General features: G+C 37.1%; 3 protein-coding genes and 1 long non-coding RNA gene across 8 annotated transcripts in view; 1 reads left to right on the forward strand and 3 right to left on the reverse strand.

The window, feature by feature from the left end:
• The window catches only part of pld1b (phospholipase D1b), a 35,848-nt gene extending 28,062 nt beyond the window's left edge, over positions 1-7,786 (reverse strand). The window contains exon 1 of one of the 3 annotated variants that reach the window (XM_048174428.1): positions 7,692-7,786. The gene's annotated coding sequence lies outside the window, so the exon portion shown is untranslated. Of the gene's footprint in view, positions 1-1,695; positions 1,853-7,308; positions 7,420-7,691 lie in introns of those variants that run through there. The other 2 variants (XM_048174426.1, XM_048174427.1) reach the window with 2 other exon arrangements.
• Positions 7,787-14,330: 6,544 nt separating this feature from the next.
• On the reverse strand, positions 14,331-17,066 carry LOC125258387. Its single transcript, XR_007182599.1, has 2 exons — positions 16,937-17,066; positions 14,331-15,573 (listed from the first exon to the last, which is right to left on the reverse strand). It is a non-coding gene; the product is annotated as an uncharacterized LOC125258387 (long non-coding RNA).
• On the forward strand, positions 14,823-18,237 carry ghsrb (growth hormone secretagogue receptor b). The gene is made up of 2 exons (XM_048175301.1): positions 14,823-15,615; positions 16,961-18,237. The coding sequence occupies exons 1-2, from the start codon at positions 14,823-14,825 to the stop codon at positions 17,266-17,268; spliced, it is 1,101 nt and encodes a 366-aa protein (XP_048031258.1). The 3' UTR covers positions 17,269-18,237.
• A 1,406-nt stretch (positions 18,238-19,643) lies between these two features.
• fndc3bb (fibronectin type III domain containing 3Bb) overlaps positions 19,644-22,721 on the reverse strand; it is an 85,395-nt gene continuing 82,317 nt past the window's right edge. For all 3 annotated transcript variants that reach the window (XM_048174928.1, XM_048174927.1, XM_048174926.1), the window contains exon 26: positions 19,644-21,686. In XM_048174928.1, coding sequence (XP_048030885.1) covers positions 21,387-21,686 — 300 coding nt within the window. In that variant the 3' untranslated portion in view covers positions 19,644-21,386. The remainder of the gene's footprint in view (positions 21,687-22,721) is intronic.

Here is a 22,721-nt window from a genome sequence, read left to right on the forward strand (position 1 = left end):
GATTGCATGCTCTGTAGCGATCCAGGAACTGCTGCAAGCTGAGCCATGCATTGTTCCACAGGCTGCTCCAATGGGACTATATCGGTAATTAATGCACAACCAATAGTGCTCGTTGAAAGGTATCTGTTAAACTGGCAAGTGACCAAGTCTTTTCAAACACAGAAGCAGGAAAAATGGCCACTGTAACCTTGTGTGTGCAGCATGGAAGCATGTCTCTCTATAACAGTAAACGGTACAATCGGTCAAACCGGTATTGCCACAAAATTGTCACCTGCCTGCACAAGTATCCAAACAGAAACTACTACAAAATTATCTTACCCTAATGAAAAAAACCCACTTCCATAAAGGTTCAAATAACATTGAAAAGATGAATGAAAGGGACCTGACAATACAATATTATATTAATATTTGGGTTCAGATGCGATACTATTGTGATTATTTTGGTTTATTAGTCCATTATTTTGCAATATGTCATTCAGCAGGACTTTTTCCTAAAAATATCAATGTGAAAAAAAATGAAAGTAATTTTTGAGGTGAGAGTATTAGTATAGTATTGTGAGGTAAAATATTACAATATTATGAAATGTAGATTGTTTTCCTTTTTAACAAATGCCATCAGTATCACTTAAAATATGAAAAAAACTAATAATTATATAGTGACAAAAAAAATTACACAAAAAAAAAAACATTTCTCATATTTTATTGTTATTTTTTATCTTATATCTTGTATAACTAACAATATTTTTTGCTTATTATAAGTTCCAATATATTCTGACATATAAAATAAAATAAAATAAAATAAAATAAAATAAAATAAAATAAAATAAAATAAAAAATATGCAATTGTCTCCAAACAAATTCCAGGCATTTCAGCCTTTTTATCAAAAGATATTTATTATCATGCAAAACAGACTGAGTCAAGTGCATCCAAACCTTTCACTGGCACTGTCTTACCATAAGCTATTTTCCCAAACATTGTTGGTATGTAACCTTATTTTAATAATTGATAAAATACTATGTTCTGCACAGAGAAAAATGCTCTAACAAGCCACATTATGATTAGTGAGAACCAAATGCAAATCGACAATGTTTTCTGTGTAAATAGCAAGAGTTGGTGGGAAGTATATGCTACCAGATACAAATCAGGTAGGTGGACGGCGTTCACTGTAGGAGGAATACATTGCTCTCTAAATTCCCCAAATCTCCTGCAAACCAGGTGCTGAATTCAGATTCTGTACTCCATGTTTTCAACTCATGAAAACAAATCCAGTTTAGATGACTTTAAATCAGTCAGCACTCAAATCCAATTCTGCACATATTCATCTCTGATTAATATGAAAATATGTCTGCCTATATTACATTCATTGACATGCTGCAGTGACTCATGCTCTCCCACATACATGTGCTCAAACATCTAAGAAATCACACCCTCTGTACAAACACAGATCTTTCGGATCACTGAGTATGTATACAATACATGCATTTGAATCTAGCAGACTAAAATAAAAAGTGACCCATGACAGAATGAGTCTCTTCCTCATTTCTGCCTGTTTGAAATGCAATGATCTGACAGAGAAAAAAGATCTGAAAATATGATCTAAACCCTTTCAGCTATTTTAAAAGAGGTTTAAATGTCCATTTAAAACAAATATGCAAAGCTGGAAACTTGACTGACTTTAAAAAATGTTCACTAACCTGCCCGCACACAGGCAGAGACGCCCCCATCATTTCGGTTATCCTCGGTTTCTTCTTCTCCCCAGAAAAGTCAAACTAACCAGAAGCGTTTAACACAGTCAAACACACACACTGTTACAGCGCTCACAGGCAAACAGCAGTGTGTGCTGAAGTATATGTCCAAGGAGGGGGGTAATGGGGGCTGAAACAGAGTAGTCACATGTCAAGACGGGGAGGAGCCTTACTAGCCCTTCCAGAGATGCTTCTTGTGCCATATGTTTTGTGTGGGATGCGTTTCTTTATCTCTCCTCTTGGAGACCGATATCTCATGCTCAGAAAAGTGCTATTTAGGTTAATATTTGCCAGAAGATTCTGTGCCAACATCTTATGTAACACTACCCTTATCTTCAACATCTTAGATCTCCCTCTCTTATCGCCAAGTGGACTGAGTCTACACACAAACATATAATTCATCACAACCTTCATTTGCTTTTAATCGCATTTTAACCCGTCAATCTAACGGATGCACATCAGATTCTGGACTCCAAGCATAGCATTTAAAACAAAGCTGCGTTCGAGCCCACAGTCCTTGTTGAAAGCTGTTATTAAACGCTCATCTCCTGGTAGGACTGCATGGCAGATGACATGACAGTCCATACACACCCACACGGCGTGCAGTCACACATAAGAGCGCGTTCCGCCCGTGTTTGAAATGTAACACTTGTGGCTCTTTCAGTGGTGATGGAAACCTGAGATACTGCAGAAAGCAACAAAAACTGCCACCACAGATGTGATAAAGGACATAACTGTGATGTTTCTTTACACAAACAGAACCAGTATCTGTTGAACAACTCAAATTATGTTGACTGAGACATTATAATCCTCATTTACATCCCTAAATATAACTCTGGAACAGCATACCATGCAGTATATTGTATAATAATACTGAGTAACATATTGTTGCATTTTGGGCCTGGCCTATAATAATACGCCAGTACCATATTATTGTATTGCTTGTTTGATGATTACATTTAGAAGAAAATTCAATAATACTGCAAGAATTAGAATTATATAACAGTAAAACACTGTTGTTTAAATTTTGGGGTCAGTATGTTTTATTATTATTCAAAGATTCTAGGGGGAAAGAACTATATCCCAATTTCATATATATATATATATATATATATATATATATATATATATATATATATATATATATATATATATATATATATATATATATATATATATATATATATATGAAATTGGGATATAGAGCCCTAGAAGTGTACATACATAACAGTTTAATGTGTTCATTTGGTGAAATTGGAGTAAAATTTTAATAATTTAACATTTTTTAAAGGTGCCGTAGAATAGAAAATTTACCTTGGCATAGTTGAATAACAAGAGTTCAGTGCATGGAAATGACATACAGTGAGTCTCAAACTCCATTGTTTCCTCCTTCTTATATAAATCTCATTTATTTAAAAGACCTCCGAAGAACAGACGAATCTCAACATAACACCGACTGTTACGTAACAGTCGGGATCATTAATATGTACGCCCCCAATATTTGCATATGCCAGCTCATGTTCAAGCATTAGACAAGGGCAGATTTAACGTCTGGATCTGTGCACAGCTAAAATCATCACACTAGGTAAGCAGGCAAAGACAATAGCGAAAAATGGCAGATGGAGCAATAATAACTGACATGATCCATGATTACATGATATTTTTAGTGATATTTGTAATTTTTTCTAAATGTTTCGTTAGCATGTTGCTAATGTACTGTTAAATGTGGTTAAAGTTACCATCATTTCTTACTGTATTCACGGAGACAAGACTGTTGTTATTTTCATTTTTAAACACTTGCAGTCTGTATAATTCATAAACACAACTTCATTCTTTATAAATCTCTCCAACAGTGTAGCATTAGCCGTTAGCCACGGAGCATAGCCTCAAATTCATTCAGAATCAAATGTAAACATCCAAATAAATACCATACTTACGCGATTAGACATACTGCATGACGAACACTTTGTAAAGATCCATTTTGAGGGTTATATTAGCTGTGTGAACTTTGTTTATGCTGTTTAAGGCAGTCATGAGCTCGGGGGTGGGAAGCACGAGAATTTAAAGGGGCCGCAGCCTGAATCGGTGCATATTTAATGATGCCCCAAAATAGGCAGTTAAAAAAATGAATAAAAAAAAAAAAACTCTATGGGGTATTTTGAGCTGAAACTTCACAGACACATTCAGGGGACACCTTAGACTTATATTACATCTTTTGAAAATGCATTCTACGTCACCTTTAATAAAATAATTATAATTTGTTTAAATAAAATATCTTTCTCCTTGAACTGTATGTAAATTCCATAATTTAACCATCAGAGCAAAAACTATTGACAAATAATAATTCAAGTACCGCTGTGGACCTCCATTTTCTAAATGTACAAAACAATGTAATGCACTGTAAATCATTTATTGCCTGCATCAAGCACAAATCAGACACGAATCTTCAATTCAGAATCTAAAACAAGCCTAAGCTTTGCTCTGTACTCATTCCCACCCTTGAACAACATCAGTTGGCGACTGTGTTGATCAGTTTTAGCCAGGCACTGTGTGCTGGTCATATATTAACTGCATGTCCAATAGATTACATCCTGCCTACTGCTTTTCTAAAGGGCTTACATAAAGAATTACAGAGGAGGGCTAACACACCACTGCCAGGAAATTCCTTCCTTATTTATTAATTTATTTTTTATTGAAAAATCAATGCACAATGAAGGCATGTTACCAGATAATGTTCAGAAAGCAGATAAATATGTCACTGCGGAGTACATCTGAAAACAATCTGAGCATATCCGAATCCACACTGCACTATCACTAGTACTCTGTTTATCACTGCAGTTAAATTATTCAAACAACCATCTGCAAAAAATGCAGTTCATTCCTTTGGTCCCTTAATGAGATTTCTGATAGCACAAATTTCATGTTCTAAACAGTAAAAACAGAAAATAATTGGATATTGGCTATGAAAATCCATGTATACTTTATACAAAACACTGCAGACATGATCAAGGTTAAATCTTTGGAGTAAGCGCCCTCTAGTTGTGACCAACGCATACTACCTTTTTATTTTCTTCCTAATCCTGCAAGCAGAAGTGACTTAACATTGTTAAAACTCACTGGGATTTGATTAAACACAGCTCGTGATTTAATTTCACACCAGCTCTGCTAATTGCAATTCTTTCGTGCCTAATGAACACTATTATGCTCAGTAAACAGTGTCTCAAGACTCAGAGGACAGTGATACTCAAATGAAATTTTTGAAATGGCTGAAAATCCCAAAGAATGCACCAAAAAATGAAATTTCTGTCATTAATTACTCACCCTCATGTCATTCCACACCTGTAAGACCTTCGTTCATCTTTGGAACACAAATTAAGATATTTTTGATAAAATCCGAGAGGTTTTTTAGCCCCCCATAGAAAATGACATAATTACCACATTCAGGGTCCAGAAAAGTAGTAAAAACATCATTAAAATAGTCAATGTGACTACAGTGGTTCAACCTTAATGTTATGAAGCGACAAGAATACTTTGTGTGCAAAAACAAAAAAAATAACGACTTTATTCAACAACGACCATATCTTAATTTGTGTTCCGAAGACAAACGAAGGTCTTATGGGTTTGGAACAACATGAGTGCGAATAATGATAGAAATTTCATTTTTAGGTGAACTAACCCTTTAACACAAATATCAATTTAGAAATTAAACAACTACCCTGTTTGACGTGACATGCGACATCATCTGTTTATTGTGCAAAACTGAAGACAGAGCGACTGAGTGTGCGTCTGGTCACAGGACGTTCATTAAGCCGGCAGTCATTCCCCTCTAATTGAAAGCGGCTCACAAATGCATCTCGACAAGCATCAGGGTACAACCGCAAATCTAAAACTACTAACAAAACCACTGGCATCAATAGGATATCTATAGCTCTGGACATTGCATTGCAACACAATGCTGATTTTGTGCGTCATTTCATAAGAAAGACGATCACATGCATGGAGGTTCTAGAACAATCCCAGATGCATGAAGCATAAACACAGGATCACTATTGCTCATCCTCCCTTGGTGAACTCAACTTCCTGTCCCTCGAGAAAAAAAAAAATAAAATTACACATAGACCACAAGCTCTGTTTCCTCTTTACTTGAGGCTAGCACCCATGCACGGTCATGTCACTATTATTTTACTTGCTTAGTAAAATAATAAAAAACAGAAACACTTCTCTAAGGATTGACCATAAAAGGGTTCTCAAATATACAACTACAGTACTGTACTTAACAGTATCATGTGCATTGCTAAGAGGATCCAAAGTGTGATGATGCACATCAACCACAATGAGAGCAAGCAACACCACCAACTTGCTCAACGTGCAAAAGTGGTAACACATCTTGTACAGCCCCCTGTACTTAATAGAAGAGGAGGAAGGATGATATCGCTACAGGGGAAAAGTGGTTTAGCAACTCTTGTAACCTGGCAACATTTTTATCAATGTAACGTACAGCAGATATGACACGTAGATTAAGCGTCTCCCCCTGTATAACATCAGCATTATCACCTGACAGCTCCGCTGTATCAATAGACCTGTCACATCACGTGATCCATGGATGTAATACTCAGAAACCACACCCATGGGTCTTGAAAGTGCAGTAATACACAATCACAGACTGTCTCTATTCAAGACACACACATTATCTAAATGTGAGTTGTTGTCAGATGTGACAATTAGCCTCATTAGGGTACAAAGGGTCAAATAGCAACTCTTTACAATGGCAAACACATATCGCACACCTTCCCACTAAGTCAAACAGACACTCCCATTCCGTCCCAAGATCCTTAAGGGGACTGTTCTTATAACAAAAAATAAATAAGATGACCACACAAACTTTACAGAACTATGCAATACAGTGTGGTCACGACCACTTTAACGATAACATAATTCAAGTTTATGTAAAGGTTAATCTGCCAATCTCAAACCTACATTTTAATCTAGAAAATTAAGTGTATTCATAATACGTGTTTGGATGCATCTCACAAAACCTGTCAAGAATTGCCCAAGCCATTTTTCACACCCAAAGCAAAAGAAAAAATATATATTTTCTTATGCAAAATTACATACGCAATGACTGACACGTGATAAATACATAGCTCTACTCTTCTGTTTGTCAGTACAGCTCTAGTGGCTTTTTGTAACTAAGAATCCATTCAAGTCATAGAAGTTGCCCTGCAGGTACAGCAGGTTGTTTGCCTTGCAAAATTATTGGGTGTGGGCAATGATAACATAACTGCATAATTTGAAAGGTGTCATACTCGTACTCTAATTAATCTAAACAAATCAAATTAAATCTTTTTAATAGACTCATCTGATGTGATGCAGTCCAGATGAAATATATGGCTGCCACCTTCTGTTGCCATGCGTTTCAAACATGTCACTCACTCGTTGCTGCATTACTCTAGCTTTGTACATTACTCTCATGCCATTACTTTTCGCGTGTTAAAACTTACTAGGTTAATTTCTACCCAGAAAACAGTGCGTTGGTTAATCATAAAAGCCATGTAAACATACCTAATAAAAAACTGGAGGCACGTCCGCGGTGCTCTGAATCCGATTCTCAGATATAAAGTCAGCACGAGAGGAGGTGGTGAACGCGGATCATCTGGCTCGCGCTTCCTTCTTCTGCACAGACCCGCCCATTTAAATTATGCATTTGCTTCCACACCCCCCGAGATGTGTTAAAAATATCAATTGTCGTGTTCATATGCTGGTATCTGTTTGGTCATCATCTGGTTTTGAAAATTATTAAGTAAAACGTACACGTTTATTTGAGTAGTTTATAAGAATTTCTAAAAGGGGTTTAGTTAGTCTCGAGTTGTCACCTGTATAGCTGTCAAACATTTAATTAGCCAAGAAGCTTTCCAAGAGTGTTAATAAATATTTGTATCACTCACTTTGTCTTTGTTCGACCGCGGAGACTGTTGTTTTAAAATCAAAAGTCAGAATGCAGCATCAGAGATGATGGTCTTATTTGGAGATATGAGGGTCTGTCGCTCTACCATTGGAAAAAGCGTAACGGCTAACTTAGGATCACGTGTGCCTTGATATCCAATCACATTAGGCTACAGCCTTGACGTCGTTGAATTTCGTTGTCGTTCTCGTTTGCGGACAGAGAAGTGCCGTAAAGTGATTCATACCTGTCCCGCAATTGTCCGTGACTCCTCTAATAAGACAGCATTTATTCCCCCCGTGTAAACTCTTAAAAATAGATCACATGATAAGCCGTTTTCCCACAAAATAAATTTATTCCGCGTAGTGAAGCCTCTCCTCCATTGACATCCATTAAAAAATGGCCTATTGTCTCCTTCCCTGTGTACCGCAGGCGTTACGCTTTTTTGGCTAAGTTGCAGGCTTGCCTCTAAGTGGCTTTGGCAGCGTTCCCTTCTCCACAACATTGCTCGGCGCGGGTTTCTCTCAATAAACAGGGAGTGAGAAAACCCATTATGGGTATGGTACCGAGTGATGACGGAACGATTGGAGGAGTACTTGGGAGGAGTGGGGAAACTCTGTCGCTCCGGTCCACTCATTTACGGAGTTCCAGGCTGGGTCAAAGTCCCTTTAAGACAAGTCAAGTGCGTCCCAATTTGCGTACTTATGCACTATGACGTTTTTAAGTATAAATAGTGCAAGTAGTGCGTTCACACTGAAAATTCCAAAAAGAAAAAGTACACTTAAATACCCGGATGATGCACTAAAATAATGGAAAAAACAAAGTGTGGAATGTTGGACACTTCAAAAAAAAAAAAACCCGCAGTCATCATGCTTTCAGTTCATTTCATGTTTGATTTTGATGTGACATAAAGCGGTAATATCTAACTGGGTGATCTGTTTACTTACTTTTCAATTAGTCTTCCCATTGACGCCATCATTTGTTCAGTCAAACTGAGAGGCGGGAGTTATCGCACAAACCAATCATAACCAATTACATCCAATCATAGCGCGATGGAGACATTGCCTCCTCTTATGTGACTTTCCCCCATTCATTCTCAATTACCCCCCCACAAAACCCACCGCACACTGGGGGTCTAATGATTTTCTATGGTTTCCTATGAGAGCAAAGGGAGGCATGACTCCTGCTGTAACTTTACCTGTGGGTGTTGCTGTTGGGCAGTGTTCCTTTAGAAATACGCGTGACTTGTGCTCTTTTTAATGTCATAATTTGTAATATTTGTGTGGTTTTATATGTAATATGGATTATTTTCTCATCCTATTTTTTTGAGGAGGCTCTGCCCTCCCTTGCCTCCTCGGAGGAAACGCCCATGGTTTTAGTGTGTGCTCTTCTGTGGAGACAGCGAGTTGGTGAAGAACTAAACAAACAGGCCAATTTTGTTGAATATTTTCCAAATAGTTGTGTTTAATAATGAACAGTTTTGCATATTTACAGTCAGAACTGCTGTATAAATCAGCATGGCTGCAGCAAACCTGCAGCCTACATATGTTTCATTTGAAACATGGAAATCACAAACATAGCTGGGGCCACCCAACAGTCCCCACCAGCAAAACAACTCAATAAATAAAAAGGGTAGCTAATAAAGTTAGGGTTAGACAGTGCTTTAGGCTACAAAATTAGTTTGCGGCAGACTTAACCACAGCTCTTATCAACAGAGTTGGAACATATCTGATTTATTTCCACATATGAATGAGGCCTCAAAACGTCCGAATGCATGCGTTTTTTTTCCCTGTTTACAGTTATAGAACACATCTGATCTGTGTCACATATGAGCAAAAAATTGGAAATGGGTCACATTTCACTGACAGTGTAAACGAGGCCATAGACGCCCTGAGACCAAACAAAAATGGCTGTGTAGGCACACTGCTCACAAAATTTCAGCCCATGTTCTGTTTACCTCACACAAATGAGGGGTTCACCTTTTCACTTCTTTTAAATTTCCTTATCATGCTTTTATATTGTATGTAATAATTCATATAGTTTTGAGATTATCAGGCGTTTTATCACAATTAATCTTGTTTACTAATTAAAGCACAGAATCTGATCTTGCATCAGCAGGCATGATAGTCGTTGAGGCCCCTTCATGCATGCCAAACGTGCCTTTAGTGTTACTACGATTTTAATGACACAAAGGAAGCATATTTTCCTTTCTTGCTATCGGAAAGATTCTGATGGTCAGAAGAGACTCTGTACACATAGCAGGAATATTTTAAATTATTGACATTATTTATTTTCAGTATGGTCGTTTGTTTTCAGTAAATGTGTGGCTCCAAAGATGATAATGGTCAAATCATGTTTCAAATGTTTTAAAATATTTTGTGTGTGTGCAAATTAAATACCAAACTGGATGCAACTTGCTGTCTGTCAGGATTGTTGTTACAATCCGCACCTTGAAACTCAATATACTGGAAAAGCAGGAAGGGGTTTTAGTGGAATATTTAACCACACAGACAAAAGAAACAAAACATGTTTTGCTCAAATTCTTTACGTTTTCAACATTTCTTGAAATATTTTGAGCTAGGAATATGAGAAGTGTCCTCATACTTAGATCACATATGCGGACACTGGTCTTTTAAGTGACAATGCTGCCATCGTGTGGTGAAAATCGGAAGATTAGTGTTCCTTACCACATCACGTGATTAGTTTCAGATTTATGATCAAAAATGCAGATATTTTAAACAAACATTTCTGAAAAGCAAACCACTTGAAATGCAAAATAAAGCCTTTGTGAAATTTGTGGCAGAAGACCGTTTCAGCCACATTTGAGTAAAAAAATATAAAAAATAGAAACTTTCTCATAATTAATGACTTCATGCAACTCGGAATACAAAATTTTGATTTCAGGGGGACTTTAACCTTGGCTTAATATTTTTAGCTATATTAAAATAATGCTTTTTGACTGAACTAATTTTTTAAAAGCTACATTAAATTTTATTCAGACATGTAATTCTGCTAAATATTGTATATTTTTGAATAAATTACACATTTTAGCATTAGAATAGATTCTCTGCAACATCATCTGCATTCTGCAACATTAGTTTGGTTATAAAATTAAATCTAAAAATAACCTGCAGGGAACGTTCTGGGAACGTTCTCTTTAGTTTGCAAAAAAGAACCATTTGGGAACGTTGTGTTTGCTTGGCATCTGATGTATGTTTAGACCGGTGAACGCAAGCAGGAGACGTTCGTTATAACGGTAACCGCTCTACACATTCGTTCCACACCTTCTCGTGCGCATGGAAAAGTATGGAAGATATACAGGTCATTAATGTTATTTAATGGTGTTATAAATTGCACTTTGTAGATTACAACGTGCCATGTTTGCTGTTCTCGCATTTACAGCGATTTGACCAGCAGACGGCGCTAGCTTACCACTCCCTTCTGAACTCCTGCTTTGTGCATGCTTAAATGAAATAGGAAGTTTCTCACTAGGTGTGTTTGATTTGAAGCTGCGCTCCAAAGACCGATCGGTGTATGACATCAAAGTACCGCAAGAGTGATTCGAAAGCATAAGTCGTCTGCTCTCTAATCACTCTCATTTATTACACCTGTAAGACCTTCGTTAATCTTCGGAACACAAATTAAGATATTTTAGTTGAAATCCGATGGCTCCGTGAGCGTTTCGGAGCGCCAAAGTCACGTGATTTCAGCAGTTTGGCGATTTGACACGCGATCCGAATCATGATTCGATACACTGATTCATTGTGCTCCGAAGCTTCCTGAAGCAGTGTTTTGAAATTGTCCATCACTAAATAAGTCATTATTTTGTTTTTTTTGGCGCACCAAAAATATTCTCGTCACTTTATAATATTAATATTGAACCACTGACACTCACATGAACTGATTTAAATATGTTTTTAGTACCTTTATGGATCTTGAGAGAGGAAATGTCATTGCTCCCTATGAAGGCCTCACGGAGCCATCGGATTTCAACTAAAATATCTTAATTTGTGTTCTGAAGATGAATGAAGGACTTACAGGTGAGGAACGGCATGAGGGTAAGTAATAAATGGCAGAATTTTCATTTTTGGGTGAACTAACTGTTAAATAATTTATTATTTCTTGGGCTTCACTTTTTGACTTTCTCTGTGTTTGGGATTTTTCCATTGTGCAGCTCATGTACCTACCTAGACAAAACAAGAAGTAGTAGTCCTTGGACACACCGACACTCTCACACACAACCAGAAGTTGAAGACACACACACATTTACGCACATACATTTCTTATTTGTTATTATATTTCTTGAAATGCCATACATGGTAAGGTTTGATTCTTAAGTCGTATGATTGGATGCTCAAGCCATCATGGAGATTGTTGTTTGACCTATGTCTATAAATATGACCCTTCTTCCTGAATAAATCTGAGAATGCTTTGTACCACACTTGATCTGTGTCTGCTTGGTCATTCTCCTGAGGCCTCGCGCTGCTTCCGCCACACATCACAGGGGTTGAGGCGCCTGTTTCTTAATTGATGACTGGAATTACAAATATTCTACCTATTATTGAGATTTTGAACTAACAGTTTGGGGGCTCGTCCGGGATATTCCCAAGAAACACAGGACTGGGGACTGAGAGGTCATCCTTCATCACAGGTAAGTTGTTTTTAATAATTTCCTGTGGTGGTAGGATTGATTGAACTCATCCCATAATAGGTAGTGTTATCCTTGGATGCAGCTCTAAGAGTTAGTCCAGGAAGATTTGTCTGTAAGGGTACTGTTTAAACGCACAGCTACCTGGCAAATATTTTGGTAATCCCTCCGTGCGAGGAAGATCCGTGCAGATCCACTCTGACGGAAAACAAAGTGTTGATGGGAATATTCCGGTTGACGAATTAATAAAATTGGAGATTTTGATCTAACACTAAGATGAAAAGATTTATCTTAAACTCTGTCATGGAAACTATCAATAAAACTTAATTAAACAATTTAATAACCAAATAAAAAGAAATTTATACCTGTGTGGTATTACGCTGTGTCCACATTGGACCAGGAGTTTGGAAAATGGATAAGCCTAATGGATGATTCAGCAGCGGGCACCATCTTCTGGTCAGATGCAGGAATTCATTCGGCGCGTGACTCTCACAGTGCATTACGGGTATTCTCTAACCACTGAACTTACATCAGTTGTGCACCTGTCCACTATGGTTTTGGACACCCCTATAAATGGCTGTCACCTCAAATATTGCCCTATTTAAGGGTATAGGGGGTGAGCATTGATGCTCCCTGGATTTTGCGCTGCATTATGGGATTTTTTAGGGAGTGAACGTTCCAGTGCACTGGGAGGATTTTGCGATTGAGACAGCTCTTGTAATAGCTGACTCCCCAGTGCCCTGACTACTGAAATAGGGAGCTGACTGAGACGCACCCTAAATCATTATTACGAGAATGTTTCTCATGAGAAAAAGTGTGCCATTTGGGATTCAGCCTACAAATGGTGGTCCGATCAAATAGTGCCCTATTTAAGGGTACAGGGTGCAATTTTGGACACAGTCTTTCTCATTATTATGAGAAAGTTTATCATTATTACTAGAAACTGAAGTGATAGTTCACCCAAAAATGAAAATTCTGTCATCATTTACTCACCCTCAAGTTGTTCCAAACCTTTATGAATGTTGGTAATCAGACAGTTGACGTAGACATCGACTTCCATAGTAGGAAAAAAATACTATGGAAGTCTGTGACTACCGTCAACTGCTTGGCTACCAACATTCTTTAAAATATCTTCATTTTTGGGTGAACTATCCCTTAAGTCATAATTATGAGGAAGTTTCTTCTCATTTTTTCCAGAATAGTTTTCAGTCACGTGACTGCCACAGAGGCCTGGAGGGCAAAACATGCATAGAACTGCATTATAGATTTGCCAATTTTTCAATTCAAAAGAAGAAAAACAAAAACTTGAACAAAAAAGCAACTTTTGGGTGCTTGTGATCCATATACAGCACCTGCTGCAGTATTTCAACTACTAATAAAAACAGCAGAACATTCTAGAACGCTTAACGTGAAAAACACTTAAAGTGCCTTAATGTACTAAAACAGTGATGTTAAAAGATCAAATTCAACCTTATTGAACAGGCATACCATATACAGGCAAGCAGATGTGCCCAGAATATGAACAACAGGCTAAATGGTTGTGTTTTCTTTATAATGATTTTCTATGGAAAAACGCTTAACGAGAAACTGCATTGTGTTTATATTCTGTTTGCCTGTACATAGTATGCATCATCAATAAGGTGTATACTGAATTTGGCATTTAAATATCATCGTCTTATTACCTTAGTCTTAGAACAAACCTGTTAAAAAATGAATGGCAGGCAATGGAGGAAAGCGTTGTTTTGCCCTCCAGGTGGGCGTTCCTATAAGGGTGTAACGTCACGTGAAAACTATGAATAGTATGACATTAACTCATTATTATGAGAACGTTGCTCATTATTATGACTTGCAGAATCTTTTTTTTTTTTACTCAGCAGTAAACAGCCTGCCATAGTGGCAGGATAAAACAAATAAGAGGAAAATCTTAGTTGAGAATCCAGCAGTGTTTCATTAAAAACCCAAAAATGGCCAAACAAACATCAACCGGCAAACAGCTTTCAGCACCCTGGACAGCAGCAGTCGCCGCTTCTATTTATTAAAGGAAAGCACGACGATTCATTTTTCTGTTACATATTCTTTTGAATAAGATGGTCTAGTCACACCACCAGGTGGCATAAAATGAACAAATATTACCCATCACCTTGCAATCCAGCTTTCAATCGCTCTATTAATGCAATAAGTAGCCTATCTTATCTGTTATAAATGTTAAAAACGCTAAGGACAGTTGCAAACATACAAAATACACCGCAAAGGAACAAATACACAAATCTGCATTTCACAGTACAATTAGTCAAGGTATCCTATGCGCATGCGTGGAGTGGATCGTGTACCCCCCGCGCGCAGCTCAGGTCGCATCATTGACAGGTTACTCGCGTGCACTTCTCATACTGTGCACTGAACACCTGTAAGATGTGCATGGAAACAACAGCTGGGTGGAAATCATGAGGTGCCATTAAGCCCATGCAAATCCTCTGAAACTTCATCATAATGACTAATTGGACAAACGGGTCCAGCTGCCCGTTCAGCATCACTTTATGTGCTGAGGACGTTATGGACAGTAATGCCACTGCTGAGGACTTTGAGTACCCGGTCCATCTCTTCCCAGTCCCTATACTGACTGGCATCACAGTGACGTGCTCTTTCCTGTTCCTCGTCGGAATTGCTGGGAACCTGTTGACCATTTTGGTGGTCACTAAATACAAAGACATGCGAACCACCACTAATCTTTACCTCTGCAGCATGGCACTTTCAGACCTGCTCATTTTCCTCTGCATGCCCCTCGACCTGTACCGGGTCTGGCGGTATCGACCGTGGAACTTTGGCGACGAGCTGTGCAAACTCTTTCAGTTTGTGAGTGAAAGCTGCACGTACTCCACCATCCTCAACATCACCGCCCTGAGCGTGGAAAGATACTTCGCTATCTGTTTTCCCTTCAGAGCAAAAGTCATCGTCACGCGGGGTCGGGTAAAAGGAGTGATTTTACTCCTCTGGACTGTGGCTCTGTGCAGCGCGGGACCCATATTCATTCTGGTTGGGGTCGAGCACGAGAACGGCACCAACCCCTGGGAAACCAATGAGTGTAAAGCGACCGAATATGCCATCCGGTCCGGACTGCTTACTATGATGGTTTGGGTCTCCAGTGTGTTTTTCTTCCTCCCGGTCCTCTGTTTGACAGTGTTATACAGCCTCATAGGCAGAAGGCTCTGGAGAAGAAAGGAGAATCCAGTCGGACCAATTTCTAGTCGAGATAAGAACAATAAACAAACGGTCAAAATGCTAGGTGAGCTCAACGATGCCCTGAAAAGTCGGAAAAATACTTTGTATATTATATTATATGTTTGAAAATCATATGTATTAGTATATGTCGCGTGGGGTTTATTCAGAAAATCTGACATTTGTTTTCTCTTTAAAACAATTATTTAATTTAATAAATATTTATTTAGATCTTGCTAATTAATGCCATGTGCATAAAGCAATAAGACCCCCCCCCCCCCCCCCAATATAGTGTTCTAATTAAAAACAATAGGCTATTTAAATTATTTTATAATAAAATATAAAATTATACTAGGCTAATGTACATTGATTTATATTTTGACATTACAATTTACATTAATTATTAATCATAATCAGAATAAACTTTTTGTTAATCTTGTGCACGGTTGTAAGGAAACGCAAAAAAAAAAAAAAAAAAAAAAAAAAACGCACCAATGCTGCTCCTCCAATCATCTGTCCTGAAAATCTTAATTTTTGATGGTCTAAAATTCGCTCTTTTCTGTCATACACAATTAATACTATTATTATATTATTATTAAACTATTGGATATTCTATATTACAACTTTATAGACCTTATTTTCCAGAGAAACAAGCGCGCCGCCATCTTTAGAATATTGTCTTTAAACTTCCGGTTTCGCGGTAGCCCTGTATATTTCTATGGAAATAAGAATAAGAATAATTAACTGGTGAAGAGGATTTACCTGTTGTAGAGTCAATGAAAGTTATCATGAGCATTGTAATGTTTAAAGCAGATGTCTTAACAAATGTCAGTAGACCGGGAAGATTTTAAAATGAGCAGTTCATTCATAAATACAAGATCGCTGTTGAAATACAAGCCGGAAGTCAAAAGACAACGAGTGCAGCGCTGAAAAGGGGCGGGGCTACATAAGGTCTATAGACCATTAACTATTAGGCTACTTGAAACCAAGAACTGCATCCCCAGCTTTCATTTAAAACGTTGAACTTGTTTTTATTATTATTATTATTTTAGTACCAGGAATCAAATTACTTTAATGAAGAACACATACAGCGGCTAGAAGTAATATGAATCCAAAACAAATGACTCTTTGTTCAGTTCTGAATCAAAAACATATAACTACCGCGCGAGTCACTATTCGGGAATCAGATTCACTTCTCTTTAGTGAATCAAAACATACAGCGAATGACTCGAGTTCTTGTTAGCGAATTAGAAACACTTCAGTCGGATCAGTTAGCCATTTTGTTACTAAGCATGTTTAAACACACTTTTTGATAGAATATCGTATTAAATGTATGTATTATTTATATCATGCAATTAAAAAAACTTTAAAACATAAAAAACAATAACTTTCTTTCTCTCTCCCTTTATCAGCTGTGGTGGTTCTTGCGTTTGTTCTCTGCTGGCTGCCATTTCACGTTGGTCGTTATCTCTTCTCAAAGTCATCTGAGGCCAACTCTCCTTTCATCTCCCAAATCAGTGAATACTGCAACCTGGTCTCATTTGTGCTGTTTTACCTCAGCGCTGCTATCAATCCAATCCTCTACAACATCATGTCGAAGAAGTACAGGAGCGCGGCGTGCAAACTGTTCGGAGTGAGGCGCGCTCCCGGACGATCAGTGCAGAGCATCGTGAACGCGGAGAGTTTTTCGGTTTGGAATGAATACAGCTGGAGCACGTGACATAGGAAAAGACGTTTTGAAACGTGCACTTTGCAACGCAGACTAAAAAGACGGAAAAAAAACTGAACGAGAATGAAAAGGACAGTCAACATTAACCTCATAATTTTGGCGATATTGAGATTATGCATTTAATTTCAACCATTCACTGAGTCATCTGATATCATACAAGCCACTGCATATTATTTTCAATTTAGCCTGTATATAGCAGTAAAAAAAAATCATCAAACTTCTGAGCCCTAAATACATCAAGTATATTAAAGTATTCTAATGCTGACTGAAACGTTTTTTTTTATTATTATTTAAAATAATGATTAAATATATAATTTTTGCATTTTTACCTTTAGGTGCAACATATCTAGTGCATAGGCTACACCAAATATTAGTGCATTTTATGATAATGTTTATGCACATATTACCATCATCAGCAAACACCAGCAGTGTGACAATTCCCTTTACACTGGTATTCATGCAAACTGTACATACTCTACCCAATGCCTTAAACTGTGTGAAGTACTGGATGACAGAGCACTGTAGATGTAAGCACTCTAACATTGTACCCTATGTGGGAGAGATACAATGGTGCTGAATGATAACATCCCATGCCATTGAAAGCACATCATCAAGCTTGTGTTATTGGATCATGATTCATAAATGCGTAGCAGCCATAAAAAGTGCACTTATTGCAGGTTTGTGAACAATGCTGTGTTTGTAAGCTTTGTGTTTGAATTCAGCATATGTTACTTGTTGGCAATGGCATTCTAATTAAGATTTTTCTGAAGATGCTTGTAAAACACTGAGAATCACTGAGCGGAGACATGTTTTTGTTAATGAAAATATTTATGAAAGATATTTGATATATTGTGTCTATATGCTTTTTATTCACACTGTGATACATTTTCTGGAACGTGTTATTGTGTAATATACATAAAGGTTTTGATGTCATGCAGTATTACTTGATTTTAAAATTAAAATGGATTTTGTGTTATTAACTACAGCTTCCCGTATTTGTTTTTGGAAATACTATATATATATATATATATATATATATATATATATATATATAGATAGATAGATAAAAGTTCTTTCTGGAACTGAATCTGATTGGCTGAGAGCCGTTCTATATTCTAGTGATAACAGCACTCCTACCTTTTCACCGTTTGTAGCCTATACTCCGCTTGAAGCGACAGTCATGCAGCTGAGCAAATCCATCATGATTTTTACAAATACTACACTTGTTGCACCACAAACTGTAGTTTTAAGAGTTTTTTTTAGGCGAGAATGTAGTTGTTTAGACCTGAAATATGTGACACATATTTTATCATAGCGCTTATTTTACAATTTGTTTAGACGTTTTCAGAGATGCGAGCTCCAGGCCGTCAGCAGCCATTCAGTGCTCGTGTACCCGCCGAGAACAGCTTCATCTCGGCCAAAGAATATAGAACCCAAGAGGCCGAGAAGGGTCTGGCTGCAGACCATGGACAAGTGGAGCTCCACTCTCGAACAGGAAATACGTCACCTCCACTTGTGTTTTACTAACGTCTACACCTACCCCAACCCTAAACACAGCTACCCTTCACAGTAATGCAAATACTTGCTGCAGCTAGACCCTATTGGAAATGGCGGAAACGCAGGGCGGCTGCTGGGCGTCGGTGTTTCAATGGAACGTTATATTGACTGTTGCTTCTTGTTGGTGTATTCTTTGTCTCGGGCAGTGCATTTGTCATTGTACAGTTAAGGGAATTTTCTATAACAGCGCTAAAATAGTATCCTTTGTTTACAAAAGTCCCTTTCAATTTAAAAGTCTCTTGCAACTGACTCATTCACTTGTAAAATTTGCCGCCATCTAATGGCGTATTAATATCACTTTAACTCAATACATATTACGCACTAATGGACCCTTTCGCAAAACCAAATACAACATATTATTTATAAAAAACAATATGTATTAAACAATAATATTTAAATTAACAACAATAGCCATTATAAATGACAACAGCAAATAAACATTGTTGTACAATTCAGTCAAACGTAGAAAAGCAGTGCTCTACACTACAGGATACAAGTTAAATATAGCCTTAATATTAAATTATTAAATTACATTAAAAGTTACTCGGCCTGCGGCCTAGTGCCTATGGCCGAATCACAGCTGTGCTGATATACAGCCATATCGCACAGCTACTCATGTGATCTTGCTTATAAATACACATACATATATCATATAAGACAACAGTCTTATATGACTCCGCACAGAAAATCCAATAAAAATGTTTGTTGTGTCCTCCTGTAAAAATAAAATATAAATAATAAAATAAAAATATTTAAAATATAAAAGCTAATATAACTGATGGTCATAAATGAAATACAAACACCTCAAATTGTTTCAGAAATTTTTAAAAATTTATTGTGTATAAATATATTACATATATGCTACAGATACATAATCATCTTAAATACAAAGGGTAGTATTTTCAATATCTATACATTTAAATTGATATGGTAGTTTTTTTTAAATATAATGTCTACGATTATAATTTACATCAATAAATGTGACAGTTATGTTTAAAAAAAAAATGGTAATATGGAATGATTTTCATGAAAAAATACGCAAGCATGGAAAACTATGTCTAGGCCACTTATTACCTGATATCCAGCTAAATAAAAAAAAATAATAATATAAAAAAAATTAAAAAGAAAAAAGTCTGTTTTTCACTTAAGATTCTGGGTCTATAGTTCTTTAAGTAAAAAAAAAAAAAAAAAATGTTCTTCAAGTGTTTCCACTTCAAGTTTTCTAGTGTCAAGTCATTTCAACTTCTTTTAATCAGAAAACAATGGAATGTTTGACAAAAAAAGTTCAGCAAAACATATATAAGATGAAGAGTAGTTGAATGAAAGAAAGAAAAAAAACCTAAAATAAAAAAGCCAAGACATGGCTTAAACTTTCTGTTTGTGCAGATGAAATCACAAGGTTGATCAGATATCAACATTTTCAGAACTAAAGCCAAAACAGAATAACAAACAATACAAATATATCTGAAATACGACAGGTTAATGATGTTAAAATGCTGTGGTATATTTGGAAAAATAATAAAGATTTGTCATAACCCCCCTATAAAAAGACATGCTACATGAGGAAAATATTGAATATGACAGTTTTGATTCTTGTAATAAATAAATGAAGATTGCACTGTGATTTGCATTATAAAGAAAAAGTATATAGCATAAATAAATCCAACAAAACTGTTACTGTATACCTTTTTTGCTCACTAACTTTGGTTAAGGGCTGATTGAACTGGTAAACACGATCATGTACTGTATGTGGCCAGGGTGAAGGGTTAATGGAATACTGAAAGCAGCAGATCTGAAATGATTTGTCATGAAAGTTTGGAATTGCGGATTTAAAGGCACAGGTTCACATCACCTCTGGCCCTCACAAGTCCCTGAGGTACAAACACTCCAGACTTCACAACACTGTACTTTGATGATTGATTGCAAAGACTGTCATTTGACTCTCTTTGGACTGACAGTTGCTGGTGTTTTTTGACTTTTTTCCTTTTTTTGTACAGAAGGCCCAAGGACCCCCTTTTTTTTTCTTTTTTTTTTAAAGACAAATGAAAGAATAAAGCTTTTAAGAAGCTTTCAGACAGACTTTCCAAGGGCACAGATAAGGGAAAGAGAGCACTGGTGCTGTTTATCTGTCTAGACACTGAATTAAAGTAACCAAAACTGACCATTAACAAAGAACATCCTCAGACTCCACTTTTGCATAACTTGAGATCTGAAATTTTGAGATCCACTTATTACTTTAGTGTTAAAAATCTCCTAAATACTAAATATAAAAATATGCTACAGCATCTTAAACGAAAAAAAAACAGGCACAGACGCCGAACAGTACTTTTCATCATTACTGATTTCTTAAAGGATTTCTTAAAGCTGTAACTCACCTTATATAAAAACGGTAAAAAAAAAAAACTGTAATAAAAAATAATAATATGAAATCTGCTCAGGTGGCTGTTCTTAAGTGTATTTTGGTCAATGACCAAAAATTTAATACTTGCTTTAATGGTTTTGCAAGCTTTACTTGACTCAAGTGACAGACAAGAACACGATGTTTCATGCTTCTAAATCAGAAGCTGAAGCAGGAAGGCCATTAAGACCGAGAGAGAGGCCACCCCAAATACTATGAGGCCGGCAAACTGTTCATCTGTAAGGGTTTTGCCCATGGGCGCCCTGGTGACATCCGCTTCCACAGCCAGTGTGGCATTAGAGCGCCGCAGGTTGAAGTGGGCAGATGGGCTGAAGGACCCGAACAGCTCCTGGTTGGTGTCTGTGCAGCGCCTGCATGCAAACACTCGCACGCGGTAGTCTGTGTTCCACTGCAGGCCGAAGAGATGGAAGGACGCCTCGTCTCCTTTATACACCTAAGGCACAGAAGAAAAGAAATGCATTAGCTCAGATCAAGCTCATTAGCTCATATGCAGCCCCATACGCAACAAACTGTGATGCGCTGTGTATTCTGACACCTTTCTATCAGAACCAGCATTAACTTCATGAGCAATTTGAGCTACAGGAGGACTACTGGATTGGATTGGACCACACAGGCCAGCCTTCGCTCCCCACGTGCATCAATGAGTCTTGGCCGCCCATGACCCTGTCGCCGGTTCACCACTGTTCCTACCTTGGACCACTTTTGATAGACACTGACCACTGCAGAACGGGAACACCCCACAAGAGCTGCAGTTTTGGAGATGGTCTGACCCAGTCGTCTAGCCATCACAATTTGGCTCTTGTCAAACTCGCTCAAATCCTTACACTTGCCCATTTTTCCTGCTTCTAACACATCAACTTTGAGGGCAAAATCTTCACTTGCTGCCTAATATATCCCACCCACTAACAGGTGCCGTAATGAAGAGATAATCAATGTTATTCACTTCACCTGTCAGTGGACATAATGTTATGTCTGATCGGTGTATATACACCTATACACCAATACACACACACAAATCAATACATTTAAATAATAAATATAAAAATGTAATAAATAAAAAATAATGTATACATGCAAATAAAATAAAATAAAGTGTAAATGTAAATATCCCTAATTATAAAAATTATTATTATTATTATTATTGTTATTATACAAGGTGACTGGAACTGAATATAAAAATGTAAATAAGTAGGCATATAAGACATATAATAATATGAATATATACGTATGCATGTATATGTAAAATAAATAAATGGATGGATCTGTAAATAGTACATATTTATATTCTATCCCTAATTATAAAGAAGAATTTAATAAAAAAACTGCACTGTTTTAGGTAGCTTCAGCAAATACTGTGAAAGAATAAATGATGAATGAAACAGCACAACAAGATTTTAGGTTCACTGGTCGTCAGAAAAGAATCCAAGATGGCAGAAAGAAGGCTAAACAAACTTTGCCCACTGACCCA

This window comes from Megalobrama amblycephala, linkage group LG22 (assembly GCF_018812025.1).
Source record: "Megalobrama amblycephala isolate DHTTF-2021 linkage group LG22, ASM1881202v1, whole genome shotgun sequence".
Lineage (NCBI taxonomy): Eukaryota > Metazoa > Chordata > Actinopteri > Cypriniformes > Xenocyprididae > Megalobrama > Megalobrama amblycephala.